The 23,146-nt window shown below is 44.6% G+C and overlaps 5 protein-coding genes across 6 annotated transcripts; 1 reads left to right on the forward strand and 4 right to left on the reverse strand.

Annotated features, from left to right (window-relative positions):
• Positions 1–2,067: 2,067 nt before the first annotated feature.
• LOC306792892 (alpha-1-antitrypsin homolog) lies at positions 2,068–4,096 on the reverse strand (the record flags this gene model as incomplete). Its single annotated transcript, XM_079290257.1, has 5 exons — positions 2,068–2,259; positions 2,444–2,591; positions 2,847–3,117; positions 3,352–3,924; positions 4,015–4,096. The coding sequence occupies 5 exons, from the start codon at positions 4,094–4,096 to the stop codon at positions 2,068–2,070; spliced, it is 1,266 nt and encodes a 421-aa protein (XP_079146383.1).
• A 1,893-nt stretch (positions 4,097–5,989) lies between these two features.
• On the reverse strand, positions 5,990–9,231 carry LOC306793460 (alpha-1-antiproteinase-like; the record flags this gene model as incomplete). Its single annotated transcript, XM_079291106.1, has 4 exons — positions 5,990–6,178; positions 6,396–6,540; positions 7,801–8,068; positions 8,475–9,231. The coding sequence occupies 4 exons, from the start codon at positions 9,229–9,231 to the stop codon at positions 5,990–5,992; spliced, it is 1,359 nt and encodes a 452-aa protein (XP_079147232.1).
• A 675-nt stretch (positions 9,232–9,906) lies between these two features.
• clmnb (calmin b) lies at positions 9,907–15,475 on the reverse strand. The gene is made up of 10 exons (XM_079291420.1): positions 15,358–15,475; positions 14,953–15,014; positions 14,767–14,862; positions 14,484–14,567; positions 14,283–14,375; positions 13,952–14,178; positions 13,598–13,791; positions 13,157–13,251; positions 11,231–12,699; positions 9,907–10,587 (listed from the first exon to the last, which is right to left on the reverse strand). Exons 1-10 carry the CDS (start codon positions 15,440–15,442, stop codon positions 10,476–10,478), a joined length of 2,517 nt encoding a protein of 838 aa, XP_079147546.1. The 5' UTR covers positions 15,443–15,475; the 3' UTR covers positions 9,907–10,475.
• Positions 15,476–17,708: 2,233 nt separating this feature from the next.
• On the reverse strand, positions 17,709–18,871 carry prkrip1 (PRKR interacting protein 1). The gene has a single exon (XM_079290849.1). It carries the CDS (start codon positions 18,694–18,696, stop codon positions 18,127–18,129), a length of 570 nt encoding a protein of 189 aa, XP_079146975.1. The 5' UTR covers positions 18,697–18,871; the 3' UTR covers positions 17,709–18,126.
• A 126-nt stretch (positions 18,872–18,997) lies between these two features.
• glrx5 (glutaredoxin 5 homolog) lies at positions 18,998–22,373 on the forward strand. 2 transcript variants are annotated; one of them, XM_079290850.1, is made up of 3 exons: positions 18,998–19,430; positions 20,532–20,748; positions 21,880–22,373. In XM_079290850.1, the coding sequence occupies exons 1-2, from the start codon at positions 19,133–19,135 to the stop codon at positions 20,702–20,704; spliced, it is 471 nt and encodes a 156-aa protein (XP_079146976.1). In that variant the 5' UTR covers positions 18,998–19,132; the 3' UTR covers positions 20,705–20,748; positions 21,880–22,373. The 2 variants fall into 2 exon arrangements, with proteins under 2 accessions (XP_079146976.1, XP_079146977.1); XM_079290851.1 differs by having other exon boundaries at positions 21,980–22,373.
• Positions 22,374–23,146: the final 773 nt, after the last annotated feature.

Here is a 23,146-nt window from a genome sequence, read left to right on the forward strand (position 1 = left end):
AGCGTAGTTCCAAACACCAAGACGCTCAGTTGCAAATAAAATGCATTCTTAGCCATAACATGTGCAACGCTTCTCCGATGCTGTCAGCCACAAATACCGTTGGTACAAATCGTTTTCCTGGCTGGGTCAGGGCTGCTAGCTGTGGGGTTGGCCGACCCTTTCTCACCATGTCCATTTTTTCTGGAAATGTCCTGATTGAGAAATCCGTTTCTCCTCCTTCAGCCATTGAGTTTTAAAAAACAAAGCTAGGTAAAAAAAAAAAAAAATCTACACCAAGCAAAACGCTAAAAATGTCATGTCAATGTCATAACCTCTTACATATCTTTCAACTTGAACTGTTACTACTCATACTAACTTATGCTAGCTAGCTTCAGCGTCACAACAGTCACGCTAGCCCACTGACCAATCATGCCACATGTTAATGCTGAGCTGCACGTTAATGCTGATGTACTGTAGACTACCTCTGTGGCACGTCAAAGAATACACCAATGTCAAACTAAAGATCTGATTGACAATCAACAATATCGTCCCCATATAATTAATCTGCAAAGTCGGGCCTCTCTTCTTACCTGGAGACATAGAGGTGAAATCTGATTGGATAAAAGCTCTACTTAAAACAAGCTGCACTGGAAGCAGCGCTGCAGGCTGGAAGCAGAGCAACTGAGGAAGACAGGAGCTGTGCAATGAGAAAATAAGCTAATGGGAAAAATAATTGGAACACATGTAGTGTATTTGTGAAAAATTATAAAATAGCTATAACTTTGTGATTCTGTTTAGGCCAGTAAGGCTTAGCTGGCCCTGATGGCCCACCACTGCCTACAATTAATCTAAGAGTTAGCAGACAGTTCCATCAAACATTAAGGAGAACCATCTTCTTCTTCTTCTTCTTCTGTCCTTTGCCAAGAGATTTCTGGTAAGGCTATCTTTCCTGATGCAACACAACATGGCTAAAGAACCGCTGGTGCAGTAGGAGTCTAAAAATGTCTGTTACAGTTACAGCATTAAATCTGTGTGAGATTACAAGTCATCACATTTCAATTTGCTTCAATTCAATGTTCAATTCAGTTCCATGTTTATGTACTGTGTACATTATATACAGACATTTTAATTGCTGTTTAAGTGTTGATCAATTCGTTGCTGCATTCAAAAGGTTTATACTTTGTTATTCCTGTTAATTTTGATTTTTTTTACCAAGGGGTTGGTGTAATTATTATTTGAATGAATAACAATTCTGTAAATAAAAATAAATCTATAGATTTACTTGTTACACTGTGTTTTACAAGGTTTGGAAAGCATTGTGTAAGTCATGCCTGATGTTGTCTTAAATCCCAGTCTAAATACAGCTCATTGATTAAACACTCGTATTGGATCGGTACTCGATATTGACCGATATGCAAAGCCCGGGTATCGGGACGGAAAAAGTTGGATTGTTACATTATACACCAGAAATCAGCAGCCTTCGAGGGAGATACAAAGAGACACATTTAAGACTTGTTATTTCAACAAAAAAGTATTGGTTCCTTCTCTCAATAGCTCAGAATTATTTGCTGTTGTAATCTTTTCTGGGATCAATGAACTCAAGGTTAAAATAACAAAATACCAGTTGTTGATGAAAAATCTTTATTTCCCTTCACTTCACCATGTTGAAACAGCAATATCACAATGACACATTGGCTCAGTGTGTAAGCAGATGCTTCAAGCAATATATCTACTTTTGTTGTTTTTTTAATCTTTATCATAAACACAACAGCCGGCTGGATACAATACATAATGATGTATTTAGACATTTATACACCCAGCCGAGTTCCGATGACCGACGGTAATAAATGAGTCACACTGACAGGCTGCAAGCAGATTGATAGACTTGACATTTCGGTTACTTGATAGATCTGTTGTCCTATTCATCGAACTACCCTCCATTCATCATCGCCCAATGCTTTCAATATCACTGACATCTCTACACGGCTTTCAGATACTGAGGTCAAAATGAGCTTTATGTCCTGTAGTTATTAAAACCTACTACAGTGTGACAATATTACAAATGTAACACTCATGTCCCTAGCATCTTTACATGGCTGCGGGGTTGTTGATCTTGCCCATAAAGAGGATGGTCTTGGTCGAGTGCTCCAGGATGAAGACCATGAAGGGTCTGTCGAGTTTCATTATTTCAGGCATGCTCATGGGCATGACCTCGATGGTGGTGGCGCCCACTGCCTCTGTTCCTGTTTCATCCACGCTCAGCATGGCTTTGTGGGACACCTGTGGGGGAACCGAGAGGAGGCAATTGGTGTCTAGTTCCAATTAGAGCGCAGGTCTTGGAAACATGTAGCTCGCAAAGGGTCTTTGCAGGATCTACTATTTTATGTATTTGTGCCCATGTTAAAGAATAATTGGGATTTCAATTCCCATAACAAACATGTGAGGGCGAGTTTGCTGATCCTACCTTTGAGACTTTGAGCTTGACCTCGTCGGAGATGCCAGAGAAATCAGCGTTGTCTGTGAAAGCGTCGACCATGCCCATTCCTTTCAGTGTGCTGTCCAGGGTGGCGTCAGCGGAGATTGAGAACTTTGGCAGGAACAGATCCACAGAACTAAGAAATGCAGAACATCACCAGTGTTACAATCACTTGATTGAATCAGTCGACCTACAGCTAGGTCACTCAACTTGAGCTGTGCTAAACAAGGACACCTCATCCACTTAGAATTTTGTCGGACACCAAATTATCCAGGTTAATACCACCAAACACCAAGATATTCCCTATGATCCTACAAACGACTACACTGTCACTATACACTTCACAGCCATCAAAAGGAGGATTCAAAAGAAAATGTAATTCCTCTCTTACCTCCTGTAAACTGAGTCATGCCAGTGCCTGATGTGGTCCTTGCAGATCAAGCCCTCCACCTCCTTCATCTTGCCTTCATCGGGCAGGACAATCATCATGGAGGTGTTACCATGGTAGGGCAGCAGGATGACGGTGGTGTGGCTGTCAACGTCCTGATAGAAGTCGTAGCGACCGGTCCTCTTCATCATGTCCACCTGAACCTTGGTGGTTTCGTCCACATTGAAGTCGGCCTTTTGTGTCTGGTTGCCATCGAAGGGTTTCACCCATCGTCCTGTAGGAAACGATGGAGGAGGAAAGTAATATAGTTGCTGCATGTCAACTCATATGATCGTGGTTTCGCATAATTTTTAAAACTTTGTTTTACATATTCATAGTACACACGGCCCTTGAGCTCCTTGAACTACTCAAGGAGATGCTCCTGAACCTAGATGTATAGTTGTGTGTTTTATCAAAATAGCTGGCTATCTGCATGAATGGTATTAATCGGTATGGTCTTGTGTCCTACCTTTGAAGTAGACATAGTTGATCAGCACCATGGCCATTTCAGCGTCCAGGTCCTTCACCAAATCTTTGATCTTGTCCTGGGTTTTACCAGCAATGTATGCATTGATCTCAGCTGCAGCCTCCACAGATTTGGTAAAGTTGACGTTGAAGACATGAGCAGAGTAGTATTGCTTGACATCCTTCAGGAACATCTCCAGAGGACTGAAGCCAGAGCGCAGGGCCACAGCGTTACCCACATCCAGTTGCTGATCCTCCTGGCTGCCTTCTACCATGAGAAAAAGATGCTTGTATGCTTCGTTGACCTCAGCCTGGTTGAAAGCACTGTAGCCCAAGCTGGAGAACATCTGCCGGTGGGTTTCACCCTTGGCCCCCGTAGACAGCATGGACAAGGCGGTGGAGATGCCCAGCGGTGAGAAGAAGATGTTCTTTCCAGCAGCAGCATTGGTACTCAGGCTTTTGTAGAGGGCAAAGCCAAAGTCAGCATTGGGAGCAGACAGCTTATGGCAGCTCATGTCTCCATCGTGGCTGTGACCAGCACCGTCATGGCTGTGACCTGCACCGTGGTGGCTGTGGCCTGCACCATCGTGGCTGTGACCTGCACCATCGTGGCTATGACCTGCACCATCGTGGCTATGACCTGCACCATCGTGGCTGTGACCTGCACCGTGGTGTTTGTGGTGGTGGTCTGCCCAGGCTGCAGCCAGCAGCAGTGCAGAAAGTGCACAACCAGCAAAGATCCCACGCATCTTTACAGCCTGTCCAGGGAAATTAAAAGTTGTTCGTTGGGCTCAGCCACAGTAAGTGATAGTGGTATTAGAATATAGAGAACAATTTTAGGAATTAATGGAATGATAATGAGTGGATAATAGCGTTAGAGTTAATAGAGTTAAACAGGGTACACTGATATGATTTAGCATCTAAATAGCTCTACACTTCCTAATTATTACATCTTATGTTAGGACTTCAAAAGTTTTACTTCTCAACCTGATTTTTACCAATGAATGTAAGTCTAATACTCAAGCAAGGTTTCAAGCATTATAAGTGATATATTCCTTCTAGATAAAGTGCCATGCTTACCTTTAATGTCCTCTTTGCTGCAGATGGTTTGCCAGAAACTCCCCATTTTATACAAGAGCTCTGAGAGTCAGCTGACAGTTGAGTCAAAGATTAAGCAAGAGCCAGCCCCTATTCTCTGTCCTGTGCTAAGAGATACCAGCCCGGACTATCTTCAATGAAGCAACACAACTCGCTCACTCAGCACAAGTTGTGTAGTGTATTGCATTACGTACCTCCTTCATATTAACATTAATCGTGACATTTTTGAAATCACATGTACAACAGAAATCACCGGGCTTTCATTACACAGGGAAACATGACATAAACCTGTGCAACTGTAAAGTCACGCTGATTTTAATAGAGCCATTCTTCAATATTACTGTTTGCAGGTTCTCCCCGAGGCTGTGTGGGTTTCCTCCCACAGTCCAGACATGCAGTATATTCTGTAGCATGCAGTGTATTTCAAGATGAAACTTTATTGAGCTTCATGCTAGATGCAGTGCAATGGAATATTTAGACTAGGGCTGTCTCAATCATCATGTAGTTGGCCTCAATCCTGATCTAATTCCTTCAACATTGGGAAGGCTATCTGCTGTTACTCAGAACAATCCAATAAATGTTGATTAAATCTGTATCTGTACACTGAAATAGCAGATATAGCCTTTAAATCTGACATGAGCTACTCGATCAAAAATACTGAATACTCTACAAAAAAAGTTGATAGTAAAAGGAAATCAGCTTGGGACATCTCTAATATAAACGTTTGTATATTCATTCGGGCTTTGGGAATAAATACTAAGCAGTGGTACTGACTGGGAAAACACACGCTAAATGGATCTAATCCACTGATGGAACACAAGTGGGAAAACCATACTAAGGCAGGAAGTAAAAAAAGACGTGTAATTAGAAAAAAAAGCAGGAACAAACAAACCCTAGGAACATGACAGGTACAAGTTCTTGGGGGGGTGAATTGGCCCCTTCTTGATTAATAGGCTGACATTTCTGCTTCTTGTGATAGATCTGTTGTCCTGTTCATCAAACTATCCTCTATTCATCATCTCCTCAATGAGCTCAATGTCATCTCCACAAGGCTGTGTGATGCTGAGGTAAAGCTGCAGTGCGAAAATGTAACACTGTTTTCACCAGTTTCACCAGTTTTTCTTTTTTGTATTGGGCGAATAAGCCTCGATGTTTCTGCAGAGCAATTCTTCAGTAATTGCACAAGGCGATAAAGAGATGTGAAAAAATAAATGACAAAAAAGCACATGCTTTTGTAATGGAAGAAAAGTGTTTTATGTGTTTGCACGAATAGCAGGGATTCAGTCACAGGGATAAATGACTGCCATTTGAATTTCTTTTCATCATTTTGTGTAAATGGAGAAATAAACTGTAAATCAGCCTGTAATGTTTGGGAAAATTGGAGGTAAAACAAAGCACTCTGCAATTTTGATGTAATTGCTGGAAAAGCATTTCTGTCCCCAGAATGATATGCCATGCGATTGGGAAAAAATACAAATGATGTAATGTGAATGTAGTATTTTATCAATAGCAAAGCACAGTGAAGCTACTGTGTTCACTTCACTCTAGACATCTGTGGGATCGATAATTCTCCCCATGAGCAGGACGAGCCCCGTGAGATCGTCGTAGATTATGAGCATGAACGGTCTGTTAAAGGTGATCCTCGGGGGAACAGAGAAGTCCAGCGTGATGTCAGGTCTCCCCCCATCTTCGTACTCGGTCTCTTCCACCTCGAGCATCACCTCATGAGGAGCCTGAAAAAAGGGACAGAAACAGAAGAAAAGACAGAATAAAGAGAGTGAATTTGAGCAGTAGAGATGTGAAGAGAAAGTATAGTTCAGCATGTCCAATGCATCAATGAAGGGGAATTTCTGAATGTGTAATAAGGTCTCAACCAAGCACTACTGCCTGCTTGTTTTATGGTAATCCATTCTGGCAAAGAAAAGTAGGATATTTTGGTTCTCTCTTAACCTTGGCAAGTTTCAGAGTCTTCTGCGATAGTCCAGAGAAGTCGGCTGAGTGTGAGAAAACCGATGATACCCCAGAGTTCCTCAGGAGGCTTTCTAAACTGTAGGATTTCCTAAGTTGGAACTTAGGGAAACGGATTTCTGCTCGCCTGTGAAAACAACAATCAATGTTTTAATGGATTTGCTCTAAGTTGTCCTGTTACATGGCTGGGACCCATACTGCAGGCTTTGGCTCACCGATGTGTCGAGAGCAGTAATTGTTGCTGACTTAGAATCCACTCAGCATCATTCATCATGCTAGCAAACAACAGAAAGCCAGTGGCTGCAGGGGACCAGTGACACGGATCAATATGCTGTACACTCAAGGATAAGCAAACACCCTTTATAGAGGGCAGTCACTGTACATGGACACACCCAGACCCATATATACCACCACATGCTTCCCCACTAACCCCTGAGCTACACGACACACAAGTTCAAACAAGCTGAAATAAATGCTACCTTTGCGTTGGTAATGGGTTAGTTCAAACATAGTGTGTCACTTGCCCTTGCAGGGTCTAGCCACACTTCATTTGCCTTCCATTAATACAATGGAGGTGAATGGATTTCCGTTCATGGTGTTCACACTATTTATGAATTGCATGAAAAATTATGCATTCTTGTTTCGTCGCAGGAACAGCATGATGATTGCTCTGGGTGATTTAGCACCAATTTATACAGAGTTTGCAGAAAAGTGGAAAAAAAGGAAACTGCATCTGATACCGTTATGTAAATGTTCGGATCTGTTCATCGAGAGGAGCAGCTGGTGGCGGTGTCATTAAACCATTGCAGAAGAACAGTGTAAAAACGAGATGATGTCATTAAAAGAGTGCTTGTCGCACCTTGAATGGATGGAAGTGATGTGGGGAACATGAGGTGGATGCTGCATTTATGTTTGCTTCATGTATGCATTTAAAGAAGGTTGCAGTCTCCTCGTCGCTGCTATAGAATGATGTGATGCTGTGGAATTTCCAAAATATGTAAAAATGTTCAATGCTGTGAGCACAACAAATTAAATTCCATTCACCATAATTAGACCTGGGAGCTAAAATCTCAAAGACAGATATTCAGGAGACACAAAAAAATAAATGAATTGTATTTTGGGTGTACCAGCCCCCTCAAATGTTGCCTTTCTAGCTTTACAATCACTGTTTTGTAACAGTTCACGGCCTCATATTGAAGCTTGTTTTCTGAATCCTCTTCAGTAAGAGTTTGATTGGTAAAATTAAATAATTTCATCTCATCCTTAATTCTGCTGACACTTACGTTAAGTCCATGCAAGTACTCAGGAAAGCATGAGCGTGAGAGGACAGCTTGACAACGTTTTGCACCTCGTTCCTGTTCCACAATTTTGGCCCTCCCCCACCTACCCCGGCTTCAGGTTGCTGCGCCAAAAGCTCATGCGTTCGTCAGAGAGGCAGTCCTCGAGGGGCTGCAGCTCCGCTTTAGGAAGCAGGAGCAGCGAGGCCAGGCGCTGGGAGTGGGCCAGCCGCACCACCGTGGCTGAGCAGTTGGTGTCGTACAGCATCATCACCTCAGAGGAGTCGTCCCCGAACATCATGGCAACCTCCACGCTGGTAGTGGCGTTCAGCTGGAAGCTCCTTGGCACCGTGTGCTGCCGCGCAAATGGTTGACGACCTGATTGACGTGTCATTGATAAAGGGAACAGGTGACAAATGAAACAGGAACACAGATTGGCAAAGGTAGAAGTTGCACACCTATAAAAAGCACCTGCTGTGTAAATTCACCACCATCAACTGTCACAAGAGAGCATCTGCTCTATATAGACAGCAATGACTGATGCTGTGCAGTGGGTGGTATTGCATTGACACAATGAGCACATTTTGGAAGTGTACTGACTTTACTTTTACAAATGTAGCAGCAGTTAATTCTCATTTAAAGCTTAATATGGTTTTGAAGGTGTATGGTTCTCTTTTGCAAATCTGTCTGATTGTTCACAACCTTAATGTGCATGAACACCTCCCAACCTTACGTTGAGAATATGCATGTACAAAAGCTGAAACTTTCATCAACAAGGAGCTACCTTTGAAGTGCACATAATTGGTAAGTTCAAGTTTGTCAGAGGCTTCCAAGTCTTTCATCAACGTGTCAAAGCTGGTGTTGAAGGCGGAGGTGTGCCGAGGCCTGAACAGGAAACTGTTATAGTCTACTGAAGGTGTTCCATCAATATGTAGGCTGCTCCACACTCTCAGCTGACCACCAGGATGAACCCCACCCTCAGTTCCATTCCTACCCTCCGCCCCATCATCTCCATCAGTTCGGTTTCCAGCATCATCTCCTTCAATTTCCACCCATGGTGTTGCCCCAATCCCAGTTCCAGCTCTAGTTTCTGCCCTTTGAACCCCACCTCCCTCATGTAGAGTGAGGCTGTGTTGCAGATCTGCGAGAGCAGATAAGGTGGCCTCCACGCTCTGCTCTGTAGCGTTGGCCGCCAGCCCCAAGGCCTCCAGGGCCTGGCTCCGACTCTCGGACACAGACACTTGGGACAGCAGCGCCAGAGCTGACGCCAGGCCCAAGGGCGAGAACAAGATGTTGTGCTGTTGCTGCTCGGCAGCGGTGCTGGTTGCCAGGTCACGGTACGGCTCAAAAGCCAAGGCTGTGTTTAGGGCCGATGTGTTGAGCTGCTGATTGACCTCTTGTTCCCTTTGCAGAGGCCTGCTGAGGAGTTTCTCAGGCTTTGGTAAAACCGACACATCTGCTGTGAGGCCTGTTAACCATGCCAGCGCTGTGAGACATGTAAAACCATACAAAACAAACACCATCGCTTTTTCTCTCGCCATCCTGGCCTGGCCTGATTCTGGGGCGCTGCAGGTTGGTCTCTCAAAAGACCGGCAAAGCTACAGCTGTGGGGAAGTGTTATTCTCGTGGCTTTGTGCGGGGGTGGCGGCGGTGTCGAAAGTATATTGATCACCGAGGGCTGAGCTTTTGACCCGTGGGTTGAGCTCCAAGCAAACAAAGGCGGCATGTTTTTCAGTTTCTTAGAATTCCAGAGGCTGTGTGTGTGTGTGTGTGTGTGTGTGTGTGTGTGTGTGTGTGTGTGTGTGTGTGTGTGTGTGTGTGTGTGTGTGTGTGTGTGTGTGTGTGTGTGTGTGTGTGTGTGTGTGTGTGTGTGTGTGTGTGTGTGTGTGTGTGTGTGTGTGTGTGTGGACAGCGAGGACAGGGCATACTCATTCCCCCCTTTAATACACATTCTGGTCAATATGGATTTTGAACACTTATGCAACAGATAAATGCTTAAAGGTTGCCCTAGTTTTACTGTGTACTAACTGGTATTGCGACAAAGATATTGAGCATCTGCCTTGTATGTCTACGGCACCTGGAAATACAATATTTACATGACTGGTTTGATCTCGTGAAAAGGACCAGAAGACATATGAAGAATAAGAAGATTTATTTTTTATATCTCAGTCACAAAGAAAAGTCTGCGCTGTTGATCAGCTTTAACTATCACACGGTATCTGTAGCGATGAGGACAATGATACAGTACACAATGATGGAAGTGACAGTGAGAGTCTGTGGAATTTCAAAGTGCTCATTAAATATGATCAGCTTAGTTTCACAGTGTCAATACAGCATCTCATTGAACAGCAGGTCTTGTGAGATTCTCAGCAGTCGACGTCGTGTGACAGTTGCTGTGATGCTGCGACGCCACCATGTGGTTTATAAAATCAATGAAAGCATTTTAAATTGAAAGGAGGATCTCTGCCTGAAAAATAAATTGAATAAACAGAGCATTTTGGACATGCACAAACACCTCACAACCCATGTCCGGTCATGTGTGCCGGGTAAGACAGACACAATGTGTAGTAATGGGGATAACAGCACTATGTATCTGAAACTATAACCCAAGTGACGAATCATTTCTGCTGGCAGCAAAAAGCAAACAGTCATTAAGTGTTGCCTTGAGGGGAATTGTGTGACCCAGATAAAGAGTCAATCCAGCACTAAGTGTCCTTGTTCGGCTCGTTAGTGGAAACTGGGCGAATAAGCATATCTTAATAAGAAGGGTGCACTGCAGGGGGACTCAGAAGATGAAGCAGCAGTAGAGCAGGATCCACAGGACCAAGAGCATCTCCAGCTCTAATGGGGTTATGTCACACGGAGCAGCTGAGGATTGAGGGATGAATCCTCCCTCTCTGTTGAACAGCAGATAAAACAAACGAGTGTTAGATTCAGACTACAATCAGGCACTTCAGGCTGATGTTTCGATGAAATCAAAGCAATAAACACGGATAAAAATGTAATTATTTGTCTAGTCTTTATAAGAGATATATTCAATATATTGTATATTAATGGACCCCATTTTGGGCATCACCACCTTGGCTTTTTGCCGTCACCATCTTGTTTTTTTGCAACCAGAAGTGACATAAGAGGGCGGAGCGAAATACAACCAAAAGCTGAACAGGACATTTTGAGGTGACCAAAATGTTGCAATGAACTTTCATGAAGTGAAAGTGAATTACTTCAGCAAAGGCAAAAAAAACTCCTTTGTCAGGTTTGGGCAACAAAACAACGAAGGTAAGATTTGTAAAAAAATATATATATGATGGTTTGGTTTAAAATTGAAAAAAAAAGAAATGAAACAAAACTAGATGGTAATGTTTCGGCAACAAAAGTACTTGTTCCATTCGTAACAGAAGAGTCATTATTTCAAACACATTGAGCAGTCACTCTCCCGTTATCATTGCACCATGTGCCATGCTGGTACGCCTAAACCTCGTTTCCATAATTAAGTGCTCAGCAAATGGTCAGTTGTGCATGTACAAATCCACGACCTACCTGAATGACTGAGGAGTTGCAGTGCAGGCAGCAGTCCAACCGCTTTCAACACCACGGACATCAACGCCTCCATTAGTGTCATTTTTGGGGGCGGTTTTACCGGCTGTTGTTGCCGTGTTGCCAGTGTGTTCACGTCTCTTAATCTTAAGGTTCCTGTCTTGTCGCTCCGCTGCAATAACTTCAGAGGTCATGACGTCATCACTGGATTCTTCCTTGTCATCTTCACGAGTTAATTCTTCCATGTTTGGGCCATTTTCTTTCCCGTCATTTCCTCCTGTTGTGTTTATTCTAGTTTCATATACAGTCTCATCAGTTATTATTACTTCATGTACTCCGACCTTGAAACGTTCTAAATTCACAACACATTGCTTAGTTTCCCTCTCCTCATCCTCATCATCTTCCTCTTGTTCTTTACCTGACTTTCTCTCCGACCCTTCCTGAAATTTCGGCACATTTTCCTCCTCTTTTTCCTTGTCCATCACTCTGTTTTCAAGTCCTCCTCCAGTCTGTTTCTCAACTTCTATCTTATAACTATCCACATCAAAAAGCTTTGAGTTCTGTGTTTCACCCATCAGAGCTCCTCTTTTATCACATCCATGCTTCACCAATCTCGCATTTTCTGTCATTTGCTTCTTCCTCTCTCTCTCACAGCAATCACCCTGATCATTACTCCGTCCTCTAACTACTCCCTCGTCTCCACGTTCCTCTCTGCTTCTGCTGTCCTCCTCTGGCTCTGTGTCAAACACAGCTATACCATGTGCCATCTCTCTGGAACTACTGTCACTCTTGTCCCATTCAAACGTCCTATGAACCCCTGACTGAGCCCTGACCTCTGGTTCAACACTTTGTGCTGGTGAGTCTTCTTGATGCTCACTCCCGTTTAACGTATTCTTCAATACTTCCAGATGTTTTGACTCTTCAGTCTGTTCTCCGCTCAGGAACATGTCTTCCTCTGTTTCCTCTTCAACCCTTGGCACTTGTCCTTTCAGCTGATTATACGGTTGAAGATCCTCGTTCTTCAGATCCAGGATGTAGCTGTAGGCATCCTCCTCATCTGAGTCCAGTGCTGACAAGCTGTAGATTCCTTCCTCTGAGCTCAAGGAAAGGTGACTTTCATCCACTCTGGGCTTGCTATCGGCCTGATCCGCAGATGCGTTCTCCATCCATGATCGGATCTCCTGGCTGACTACGTCTGCGTCCAGAGGACTGGGTGGCTGTAAAATGCTTCGACTCCTGCTTCTTCTTTTGTTGAATGGTGGCGTGGCCTCACTCGTGTGAAGCACGGTGTTTTGGGGGCTCCCTGAGGATCTTCGGGCCCAGCGTTTCCACAGTAGCTGCTCGCTGCTCCTCTCTAAGCCTTGCACTGCTGCTTGGGCTTTAGGGTCGTCGGCGTGGGTCTCTCCAGAGCTCACAGACTCGAGTGATCCAAAATCTGGGATCTCAGGAACTTCGATATCTGCTGTATGATCCTGTAATATAGGGTTTAGTGGTGAAAGTTACATTATACCACTGGAATAACACCCAGAAAGCTCATTGGTTCAAAGTGTTTATCAATACATTTGTTTTTGGTGCTAAAGGAATAGAATGATATCTTAGGAAATAAGTTGATTCCCTTTTTTCCCCGAGAGTTAAATGAGAAGATTGATACCTTTCTCTAGCTGTGCATTTGATATTAAATGACAGTCAGCAGCCAGTTATCTTATAGCTTAGCATAAAGCAAGTGTTGATTAAACAAGCCAGGTATAACATGTTAATTAGAGGTGCTGTTTTACCCTGGTGCCAGTCTTTAAGGTAAGCTAAGCTAGGCTAAGCTAACCATTGACTGGTGGTAGCTTCACATTCGACAGACTGATATGAGAGTGGTATCAATTTTGTCACCTAACTCCTAACCTATAAGGCAAAAAGCAACTAAGTCGAGCTACTCACAGACGTACTAACTTCATCTGCGTCTGAACAATGGCTCAGAAACATAGACACATAGGTGATGATGGACTGCTCATCTGGGGAAGTGCCTGACACATCTGCAGAAAAGAAGAATGGAGTTTTCTTACATTCGAGGTTAGACGAAAGGAGACCATCCTGCTGTGTGAGGGCCTATTTCAGCCTTTGTATGATCCTTAAGATACAATAAATGTGACACTACACGCAGCAATGACCTTTGCTGCTCATTTCGAGTGAGTTTAATTTCTACATTGATCATGAAAGCTTTACGCTACGTGCTTCTGATCTACTCTTTCAAGCCTTTGATAGGTGGTATCATTACACCACGTTGGGCTTCTAACAGCTACTTAGCGTAGGACCGTCTATGTGAAGAAGCAGAAAGTTGTCTTTGCTGATGAAGTTGGATCAATGTGAGCCACTTTTTACCTTCTGGCTCCAGCAGAGGTGGTATATCCAAACTGTGATGGGCTATCGTGAAGGCCAGCTGAATGTTTTCTCTTGGATGTCTGGACAGGCTCTCCCTCAGGTCCACCAAGACTGGGTTCATGAACTTAATCATAGCTAGGAATGCAAGCCCACTCCTCCAGCTCCTGCCAAAGTCGTGCACCTCCACCCCAAACCTGCACATTTAAAATTGCATGATCGTAACACCAAACTTCAACACAGCCAGCTCGCACATTGTGCTTCCCTCATTGTGGTTGTAGAGGTATACACTTGGGTTTGGAAGGTTTTAATTGACAGAAATGACTTTGTAAGCGGTTGGCTCTTTTTCAGACTCACTTTGATGTGCATCTTTGGACCCATTGCAGCAGAGTCTTTATTGCTTTCCCATGGTACTTTGGCTCTCTGGCAGCCTTTCTGCCTTTGCTTGGCAGGGTGTTGCAGGAGTAGCTGCCAATGTCATTTGGCTGGGGTGGGAGGTCGCTGGAGGAGGGGTAACTGCTCGTGGATAAGGAAGAGAGGCTGGAAGAGAAATGCCTCTGGAGGCCTCGCGATACTTCCTTTACCTGTATGAGAAGAATGTATAGGTCAGTTACAAAGACTACCACCCAGGCAAGGAGGGAAATAATACATGAAGACATTAGGGTAGATGATGGGGGGAGAGACCTGCCTGGAAATACAGGATCATATTCCAGACAAGGTTAAGAACAGCAGAGGGGATCCCATCAGCGATACCTGAGGCATCGATGCCAGGCAGCTTCACCTGAGAGACAACAGGGAGGAGACATCACCGGAAATCCACTTCTTCCGGATTCGATTGTAAGTTTAACGCACATCAAAGCCAAGTCACTGAACAAACAAAGACACTCACGTGTCTATCATCCAGGAAAGCCAGAGCCTTGGAAATGTTGTTCAGTCTGAAGATGAGGTGAGAAGATGACCTAAACCTGTAAAGCTGACCAAAGACATCACACAATGAGCGTTGTTTTAGTATTTTGAATGTGTTTTAAGGATCCTATGCTCACAAATATGGTGCAATTGCTCGTGAACTGAACGGAAATGGACCAGAGGAAAATGAAATAACTTATTCGTCTTGTATTATATTCTTCTTCTTGGTGACACAAAATACTTCCACTATGAAGCCTGACTCTTACTAGCTTGCACCCGGACAGCTCCTCCAGCAGAGCCATCAGTATTCGTCCATCCTGAATGTCTGTGAACAGGTCGTGCACCTCGACTGGAGGATCGCGCTGGAAACAACAAATGGTAAACCTTATTGGTGACTGTGTTTATGAGCTGGAGTGTAGTGTTACGTAACTCTGTATTGATTTGTGCCTTACTCTCTGCAGAAAGACATTCATCCACCTGGTGAAGGCTCTCCTCTGCACTGCTCTCCTCTCATCTGGGGGAGAGGAAACAGGAGCTTGCCACTGAATACACTGCAGTTTTATGATTACACCCGATTTAACTTTAACCCTAAATGTCCAGACTATGAAGACATTTATAAAACTGAAGCAGATCTTTCAGAAGCAAATCAGCCACAAGTGAAAGAGAACGTGTAAGATTGGGCAATCGGATGCATCGATGGCAAAGACACCTACCCGGAACATGACTGTGAGGAAAGGCAGTCAAGAAAGGGAAAGAAAATGAAATGTCTTGCAACGTGTTCTCTTCTAAGTACACACAGTGACTTAACGCACCATTATCACACAGTGGGTCAGTATTTGTAGTTCTAGTCACAGTACCTTGAGGCTGCTGCACACGTTGATCACTGATCTCTCCCTCCGATTTCCTCTGTGAATCCCCGTTGGCCTTGTCCAGCATTCTCATTCCACCTCCCTTGTCTACTTATGATCCATCGTGGAGATAAAGACGGGAGGACAACACAGAATGTCAGGCACTCTGAGGAATTAGAGGTGCTCCTAGGTTTCCTTCCAGAATAAGGGTTAGGCAAAGACAGAGTGAGGCGGCGTGTCTTGCCTGAACACGCTCCGCGGTGTTGATCGAGTCTGGCTTCCACTCCCCCTGAGACGATCCCACCTGAATCCTACTGGAGGGCTGTGGTTCACAGAACTATGTGGAGGCAGGCAGTCACATGACTTCCTTAACGGTTCAAAAGGAAGGAATCAGCTGGGATCGAGCACTGTGTGAGGTTACAGGTGGTATGGTTTCCCTGCAGAGGCCTGTAATAAAAATCTTTCTGGTTCTCATAACAGGGCTCACTGACATAAGCATGTTCCACTCAGACTTAAGGATGAAAAGTCTGGCTTTCACAAACAGAGTGAGCAGATGTAGCCACGGTTTTTACTTTCCAGTATTCACACGTAACATGTGTTATCTATAGATACACAGGCAGGGGGACTCCCCCCCCCCCCCCCAGTTAAACCTGGAACTGAAATTTTCTTTTAGACTTGCAGCCCATCAAGGTCTCACCACCAACAGCTGGTGTCACCATCTTAAAACAAAGTACAGAGTCAAGCTTTTCAAACATGTTATGTCTTTATTAGATAGCGACAGTAGACACATGGCAGGAAATGAAGGGAGACACACGGGTTGTACCATGAAACAAAGGTCAGACGTGAACTGAAGACACTGCAGTTCACGATCGACACCTGAAGTAGAGATTCAGACGCAGGTCCAGTTGGAGTTGCAGAACATAAATAAACCTGAAAAGTTGGGTGCCCTGATAGCTCATTTGGTAGAACTGGTGCCCCATGTAGTACGGTTGAGTCCTTGCCACAGTGGTCTGTGGCCCTCTGCTGCAGGTCGTCCCGTCTCTCTCCACTGTATCAAATAAAAGCAACAAATGGCCAAAAACAGATCTTACATTTTTTTACTAAAACAATTTTTTCCCAGGGTCCTCTATGTTCAACCAGCCGGCTTGATTTAAATGAATTAAGGCAGCGTTTTTTCATGCAGGGCTGGAGTCGGTGTGAATGTGGGCTGACGTTCACTAACAGCATCCCAACATATTTAGAAAGTAGGACTTCTACTCTGTCCAGTTTGGTCACTTGCAGCCTGAGAAAATTGAGTCTCCTGTTCATACATCATCTCCTATGGCTGCTGGAGAGGCACATCTCAAAGTGACATTTCATTTTGAAAAATGTATGACATGTAATTGGCTCACTTTGTAGAATTAAAAAATATTGATGGAAGAACACACAGAGGAAAGTTTTCCATCACTTACGAATATCTGTGGGAACCTAAACCCTCATGTTGGATCTTAATGTGTAGAACAAGCTGTGAATTGCAGCCCATGCTTTCTGCAGCGACCTACATTTTATTACGCTCTGCAATATATTCCTCACTCGAACTCTGCAGGGAACTTCAATGCATGTTTAATGAGTGCAATCTTCCATCAGAGAGCAGAATCCCTTCTGAGAAACTCCATGTATAAATCATATCAGCACAAGCTGAATTAATTTCAACAGAGACAAAATGTGAAGATGCACATTGAAGAGTCAAAAGTCAAATCAACATGGAATAACAGCACATGAACTAATACTAACGTTTGTTCTGTAAATCGTCCCGTTCAATTTCAATAAAGGGGTTTAATGTATCAGAATATTTTACATGAATGTAAGTTTGTGTGATTTATTAATTCATTTTTTAAAATTGATTAACAAATTGATCAAAGTTGTTGAAGCAGCGTGCTCCTTGATTGCTCGTTAAACGCGGTTATTGTGACAGTTGACAGTGGTCGACAGGAAGAGCTCCCCCGTTCCAAACAACATCAGGCCGTCAGGCTTTACTCTACCTGCCTTAAGAAAGGTGACGGCCACAGAGCGAGACCACCACCGCCGTGGAAAGCAGGAGTCTGTCCAAGGAACATCGCACGTGAATCTCCTGAGCCTCCAGAAGTCACGCCTTTTCATTCTTTGAGTTACTTTCTGCCACCTTGTTGTGCCCACAAGCAATGGTCCATGCAAGGAGCAGCTTCACAAGGCAGCAAAGACTGATACCACGAAAACATATGATGGTGCACACACCGGCATATCGAATATTTGTGGTTACTCATGCGTTGCATCACTGTCCAACAGTGACTACACCAAAAAGAGAATTCAGCAATCTAAATGAGAATAAACCAGAAAACATGTCCATGTATACTCGTATTTTTATTAAAACATCCCATTCAAATGCTTAGGATTCCCTACAACTCAACAATGCAATCATGTCCAATTTCTGAAAACACGATCATACTTTTGGGTCCCAGAAGACGACAGCCCGCCTGACCTGCGAGCTGAAACATGAGAACTAAAAAAAACCACTTGATGATGGAAAACAAAATGAAAAGTCGGAAGTGTGTCAACGTGTCCCTTTTCCAACATTGTGTGATTGAAATCATACACTTTTAAGGCGAGCAGTCCATTCAGGTTTGTGTGAGAGTAAACCGGGGAGCACATCCACGTGTGCCTCGAGTCTTTCAGAGCCCCGTGGCTTCATGATCGATCATCATAATGTCACTTCCGAGGAGCATTAACGCCGGTCACGTTACCCGGTCCGAGCAGTCGGAATCATTTCCTCCCCATGATGAAGCTAGGAGCCTCGGCATCATCGTCAGCCTCTCTGTCCCCATCTTCCTCCTTGTCTTCGTCACTGCTGTCCGAGCTGTTGTCGGCGTCGTCTTTCTTGTTTTTGGACTCGAGCTTCGCTTTCTTTGCCATCTCCTTTTTCTGCTTCAGCTTTTCCCGCTTCTTCTTGCGCTTTGCCGTTCTGTCATCGGCTGCCAGTTTGTTCTGCTCCACCTTATCCAGATAGTCCTGGTCCTCGTCCTGCTTATCTGCAATCTTGTCCAGAAAGTCCTGCCTCTGGTACTCTCTGCGTCGGAGGTGCCGGTAGACATGGAACTCCCCGCTGCCTGCACCGGCGCTGGAGCCCATCACGTCTCGGACGAACTCCGGCGGAGCCCGCGGGTTCCATTCTTTCGGCCGGTCTGGGATAGGAGCTGGCTTCTCCGGGTTCCGCATTAACCTCTCCAACTTCAGACGCTGTTCCTCCGCCGGAGTTTTGGCGATTATCAGAGGCTGAGCCTCTTTTCCTCCAGATATTCCCGTCTTGTTATTCTTCTGCGTGTGCGCCGCCATCTTTCTAAACGCCGCAGTCTTCTTCTTCTGTTGTCAAGTCGCCCCGGAAGTTATTGAGGGCTTCTGCTACCAGGAAATAATGATTTTACTTTTTTTTCTTCCTCTTTTACAATATTGCCTTTTTCTAAATAATACATAAAAAGGAAGTTATGTGTGGTGGCTGTGGTGGTTTCAATTTGTTTTTATTTGTCGTAACTTTGAATCATTCCTTGTGTATCTAATGTAAATGACGTGTTGCTGTACCAATCGAAAATCAATCAGAATTTGTTTGGGCGCAGCTGTCCAATCAGCGTTCACGTCCCGCCCCTTCACGCGAGCGTCATCAACGCACAACACGTCAGTCAGACTGTCTGGTTACACGGCCTGTTCAGAAGCAGGTGAGACTCTTTCCACGACATTGTAGCTCAACATATAAAGATAGTAATTACCAAAGACCATGAACAGTTTAATTAGATCTACTGCGAAGTGTCTGCGGACGGGGGCGGCGGTCTATCTGCCCCGACAGGCCGACGGACGCGTGTGGTCCGCCTCGGCCCGGTTCCTGTGCGCGGCGGCGGACGCCCCAAAAGACCTTGGTGAGATGGTGAAGAAGGACAAAGTGGTGGTGTTCATGAAGGGGACCCCGGCGCAGCCCATGTGTGGCTTCAGCAATGCCGTGGTTCAGATCCTCCGGATGCACGGGGTGGACGACTATGCTGCATACAACGTACTGGAGGACTCCGAGCTCAGGGACGGTCAGTGAGATAACCGGTTCATGACATGGCAACAACAAGTTGTCACCTTTCAATCTAACTTGGAACTTTCCGCTAAACTTCTTAATGCTTGACAGTGGAAGTGTTACAAGACAGTTTGCTTGTAGTTGATCGATCAGTCTCTGTCAGCTCTCCTTGTTATTCAACTACACGTTTCATTGTATTGGGACATCCAAACCAACCATACATGTGCGCCTTTTGTCAACGGCCCTCTAACTAGGTTTGGAGATGTCCAAGTGTGAAGTTGTTATCAGTGCTCTGCAGCAGGACTAAAGGGTGTGGTCCTTGTTTAGTATACCATCAATACAGACATGCCAGAACTCGAACCTCTCCTGTTTTACAATGGCAGCACATATGTTAAGGAACAAGGAACTGTTTCTGTAGTTACATCAGCTCTGCCCTTTAAAGAGGAATTTGTCAATGGAGGCTTATAATGCAACAGCAGAGTAGTGCCCAGTCAGGACAGCAGTTCACCCACAACCCAGTGGATGGGGTTTGAAGTGTGAGCAGGTCGCGATAGTTCTTGACCTCAATCTAGATATTTTACTTAACTCGGTGTAAAGAAGTTGACACTCCTATTGCTAACAGATGAGTCTGCAATATTTCACCAAAACCATAAACGCATTAACACAAGGAGGTGAGATAAACAGCCTAAACGAGCTACTTGTGTGTGTAGCAGCTTCACACCAAGTGTAACTAGATGCAAACAAACATACCGTTTATGGCTCCTGCCAAAAGAGAAGCGTTTGAAGTCACTCAATGTAAAATTGCTTGGTTTTTTTTTAGTCAACTGCTGTCGATATAGCAGTCAAACACAGCAATTAGACATTGTGCTTTCATAGAGTTTGGGTCCATAACAGTTTCTGGTATGGTGGCTTTCACTGCCAGTTTTCTGTTTTTAACATACAAACTGATGTCGCTGAAGGGCCTTTTTTCTGGGAGATAAAATCCCCTGGAACATGGCATGGAAGTGAAATGTACTTCCAGTAACTTGTCACATGATTCTCTCTAGCCCGACACCTGATATACCGGTAGTATTGGTTCTGGGTTATTTCTGACATCAACGCTATCTGCCTTCCACAGGAGTCAAGGCCTTCTCCAACTGGCCCACGATCCCTCAGGTGTACTTCAGCGGCGAGTTCGTGGGAGGCTGCGACATTCTGCTCCAGATGCACCAGAACGGGGATCTGGTGGAGGAGTTGAAGAAGCTGGGCATCAGCTCCGCGCTGCTGAAGGCGGAGGAGGAGTCCAAGTAGAGGAAGAACGTGGACGCGCTGACGAGACAGGACACATTTATCAGGTTTAATCCCCCACTCAGATGATCACACTCAAAGGGACTCTCTAGGCAGCCGTGGGTAAAGTCCACTCACCTCTCTGGCCAATAAGGCAATAGTGGCAGCCATGTTTCTTTAGTTCTGGACATTTTGGTTTGTCCCACACCTATGGAGAGCTCAGAGTGCCCCTGCTGCACTGATCATGTAGCTGGCAGGTGAGGAAAGTGTCTTCACAGGAATCCCAAATCACTTTTATCTAACTCTCTACCCACATTCATCAGCCTCTCTTTAAAGACAATTTTCGGTGCAACAAGTTGCAAACACCACAATGACCTATTTTGATATAACAAGCATTCACTTGGAGTGATGCAATGAAGTCCGATATTCACATTCGGTATCGGCCCCCTGAGACTATGTGGCTCTTAGGCCCCTAAATGCTCCCCTTTGTTCAACAGCTAGTTGCTAACTGTGTGTATGTGCCGGCAGCATACACTGGGTTTATCGGTGCCTGTCTGCTGACGACAGCTGCAGACAAAAAGGAACCACAAACGGTAAAGTTAGGAGCTAATAGATGCTATAAAGATCTCCATGCCTGAGTCCGGCGATAACTCTGTGGGTTTGTCACTGAGACCGACCTCCTTCACCTCTCAAACATTTATTTTTAAGTAAAGCCGCTTAAATATGTCACTCATTAAACACATGGAGGAAAACCTTTGGTCTTTGCTCTCTAGTTCCTGGTGTAGAGTTCCGTCATATCAAGATTCACCATGCTCTAAATAAGCATGAAGCTCCATACAGCGTACTGTATTGGTTGGAATCCCAGGCCTCCCACTGTTAGACGGTCACGTTCCCTCCCTGTGCTTTGAATCAGTTCACATGAGAATGCTGTCCTGTATCCTACCATCTTGCCCTCTCCAGGCCCTGCTGTCCATCCTTTAGGCCACGCCTCAGTCTGGTAAGCCTCAGGGTGCACCAAGACCAAGTCTAGATCTTTTATAAAGCTTCTTATATCCTACGAGAAACCTTCCAAAAGCACTGCCTGAACTGACCGTGTACTAGAAGGAAGAGCAAAGAGGGGGCGACACTGATCTCTATACATTGAGGATTATAATGATATTATGTTTGATATCTGGCTAATTCCATCTTTTATGCATTAGGCTTTGTAGCGGCGGCGACAGCAGACATGGACCACGCCTCACTGATCTCATCCGGTGCGACTGAACCGACACCACTGTCCCTTTCTGTTCTTCCTGCCAGGAACCAGACCAAATGTGTCCCGTTTGAAAGTGTCCACCCGCTGAAACGCAACACGCACACACCACCCTCTTCTCTTGGTCCTGGAAACGACTGACATGCAGCGCACTTGGACAAACAGAAGTAGTTCTCTTTACAGTTTGATGCATCTGTGGTATTTGTTCATTCATCACGGAGGGAAAAGAGGCTCTTTCTGTCCTCAGAGGGGTGGGAAGTGTTCCTTTTTCTTTCTCACTGAGCCCAAGAACCCCCGACATGTATCCATCCTAGATGTTCCTCCTGCTGCACAGCTGTATTATCAAAGCAATGGTCATGTAGTACACTGTAAGATATTGTACATTGAAAGCATTGTTAAATGTATTTTAGCTGCACCAATTAAATATTTTGACACAAATAAGAGATTTGTTTTATAACTATCGACATGCAGAAGTTCTTTGTTCAGTTTTGGGTGTGATGTAGCATCTAGGCCAAATAACAAAGGCAATGAAGTAACCGAACAAAGTGATTAGATCAGAGGAGCGCAGATCATTGATTGGAGCAGCTGATGTTTTGGCACATTGTTCTGCACCATCAGCTGTTAGACTCAATCTGCTCCCCCTGAATGGCGGCCAGCACTGGTGTGTTCGTCCAGATACGGGTGCTCGGCGCCGTGTGGCCGCTGGTTTTGCTGACACCCGTCCTACAGAATACGCTGTCTTGTAATTTGTCTGATTATTTTCCTGATTAAGTGGTTACCCTATTAACTGTCTGTAGCAGGACCGTAAATGAAGCGGCGAAATGGAACCCAGCTGTCCTTCATTTTGTTGTTTGAACCTGTGCTTTCGTACTGTGAAATGTCAAAATGTCCTCTGTAGTAAAAGGCCCATCATGGCTGTTTCAATAGGTGCACAGGATAGAGCAGTTCTCTTTACAAGGTAAACCTCAGAGCGTTTCATTCAGGCAGCGTTAAAGTTGTATCTCCCTACCTCCTTATATTCAGAGCTGGAGAGAGAGCGTCCTCACATCTAGAAACCTGCTGATGAGCACAAACTGAAACAAGATCTGAATGTAATGTAGGGATTACAAATGCCATTTGACTTATTTAAATGTTGGATAAGTTGATGCAAATGACATTTTGATATTACCCAGAGGAAACCCGAGCTCATCACCGCTCTCTGTATCTTCACTGTT

Source organism: Melanostigma gelatinosum, assembly GCF_949748355.1.
Source record: "Melanostigma gelatinosum genome assembly, chromosome: 19".
In the NCBI taxonomy this organism is placed as follows: domain Eukaryota; kingdom Metazoa; phylum Chordata; class Actinopteri; order Perciformes; family Zoarcidae; genus Melanostigma; species Melanostigma gelatinosum.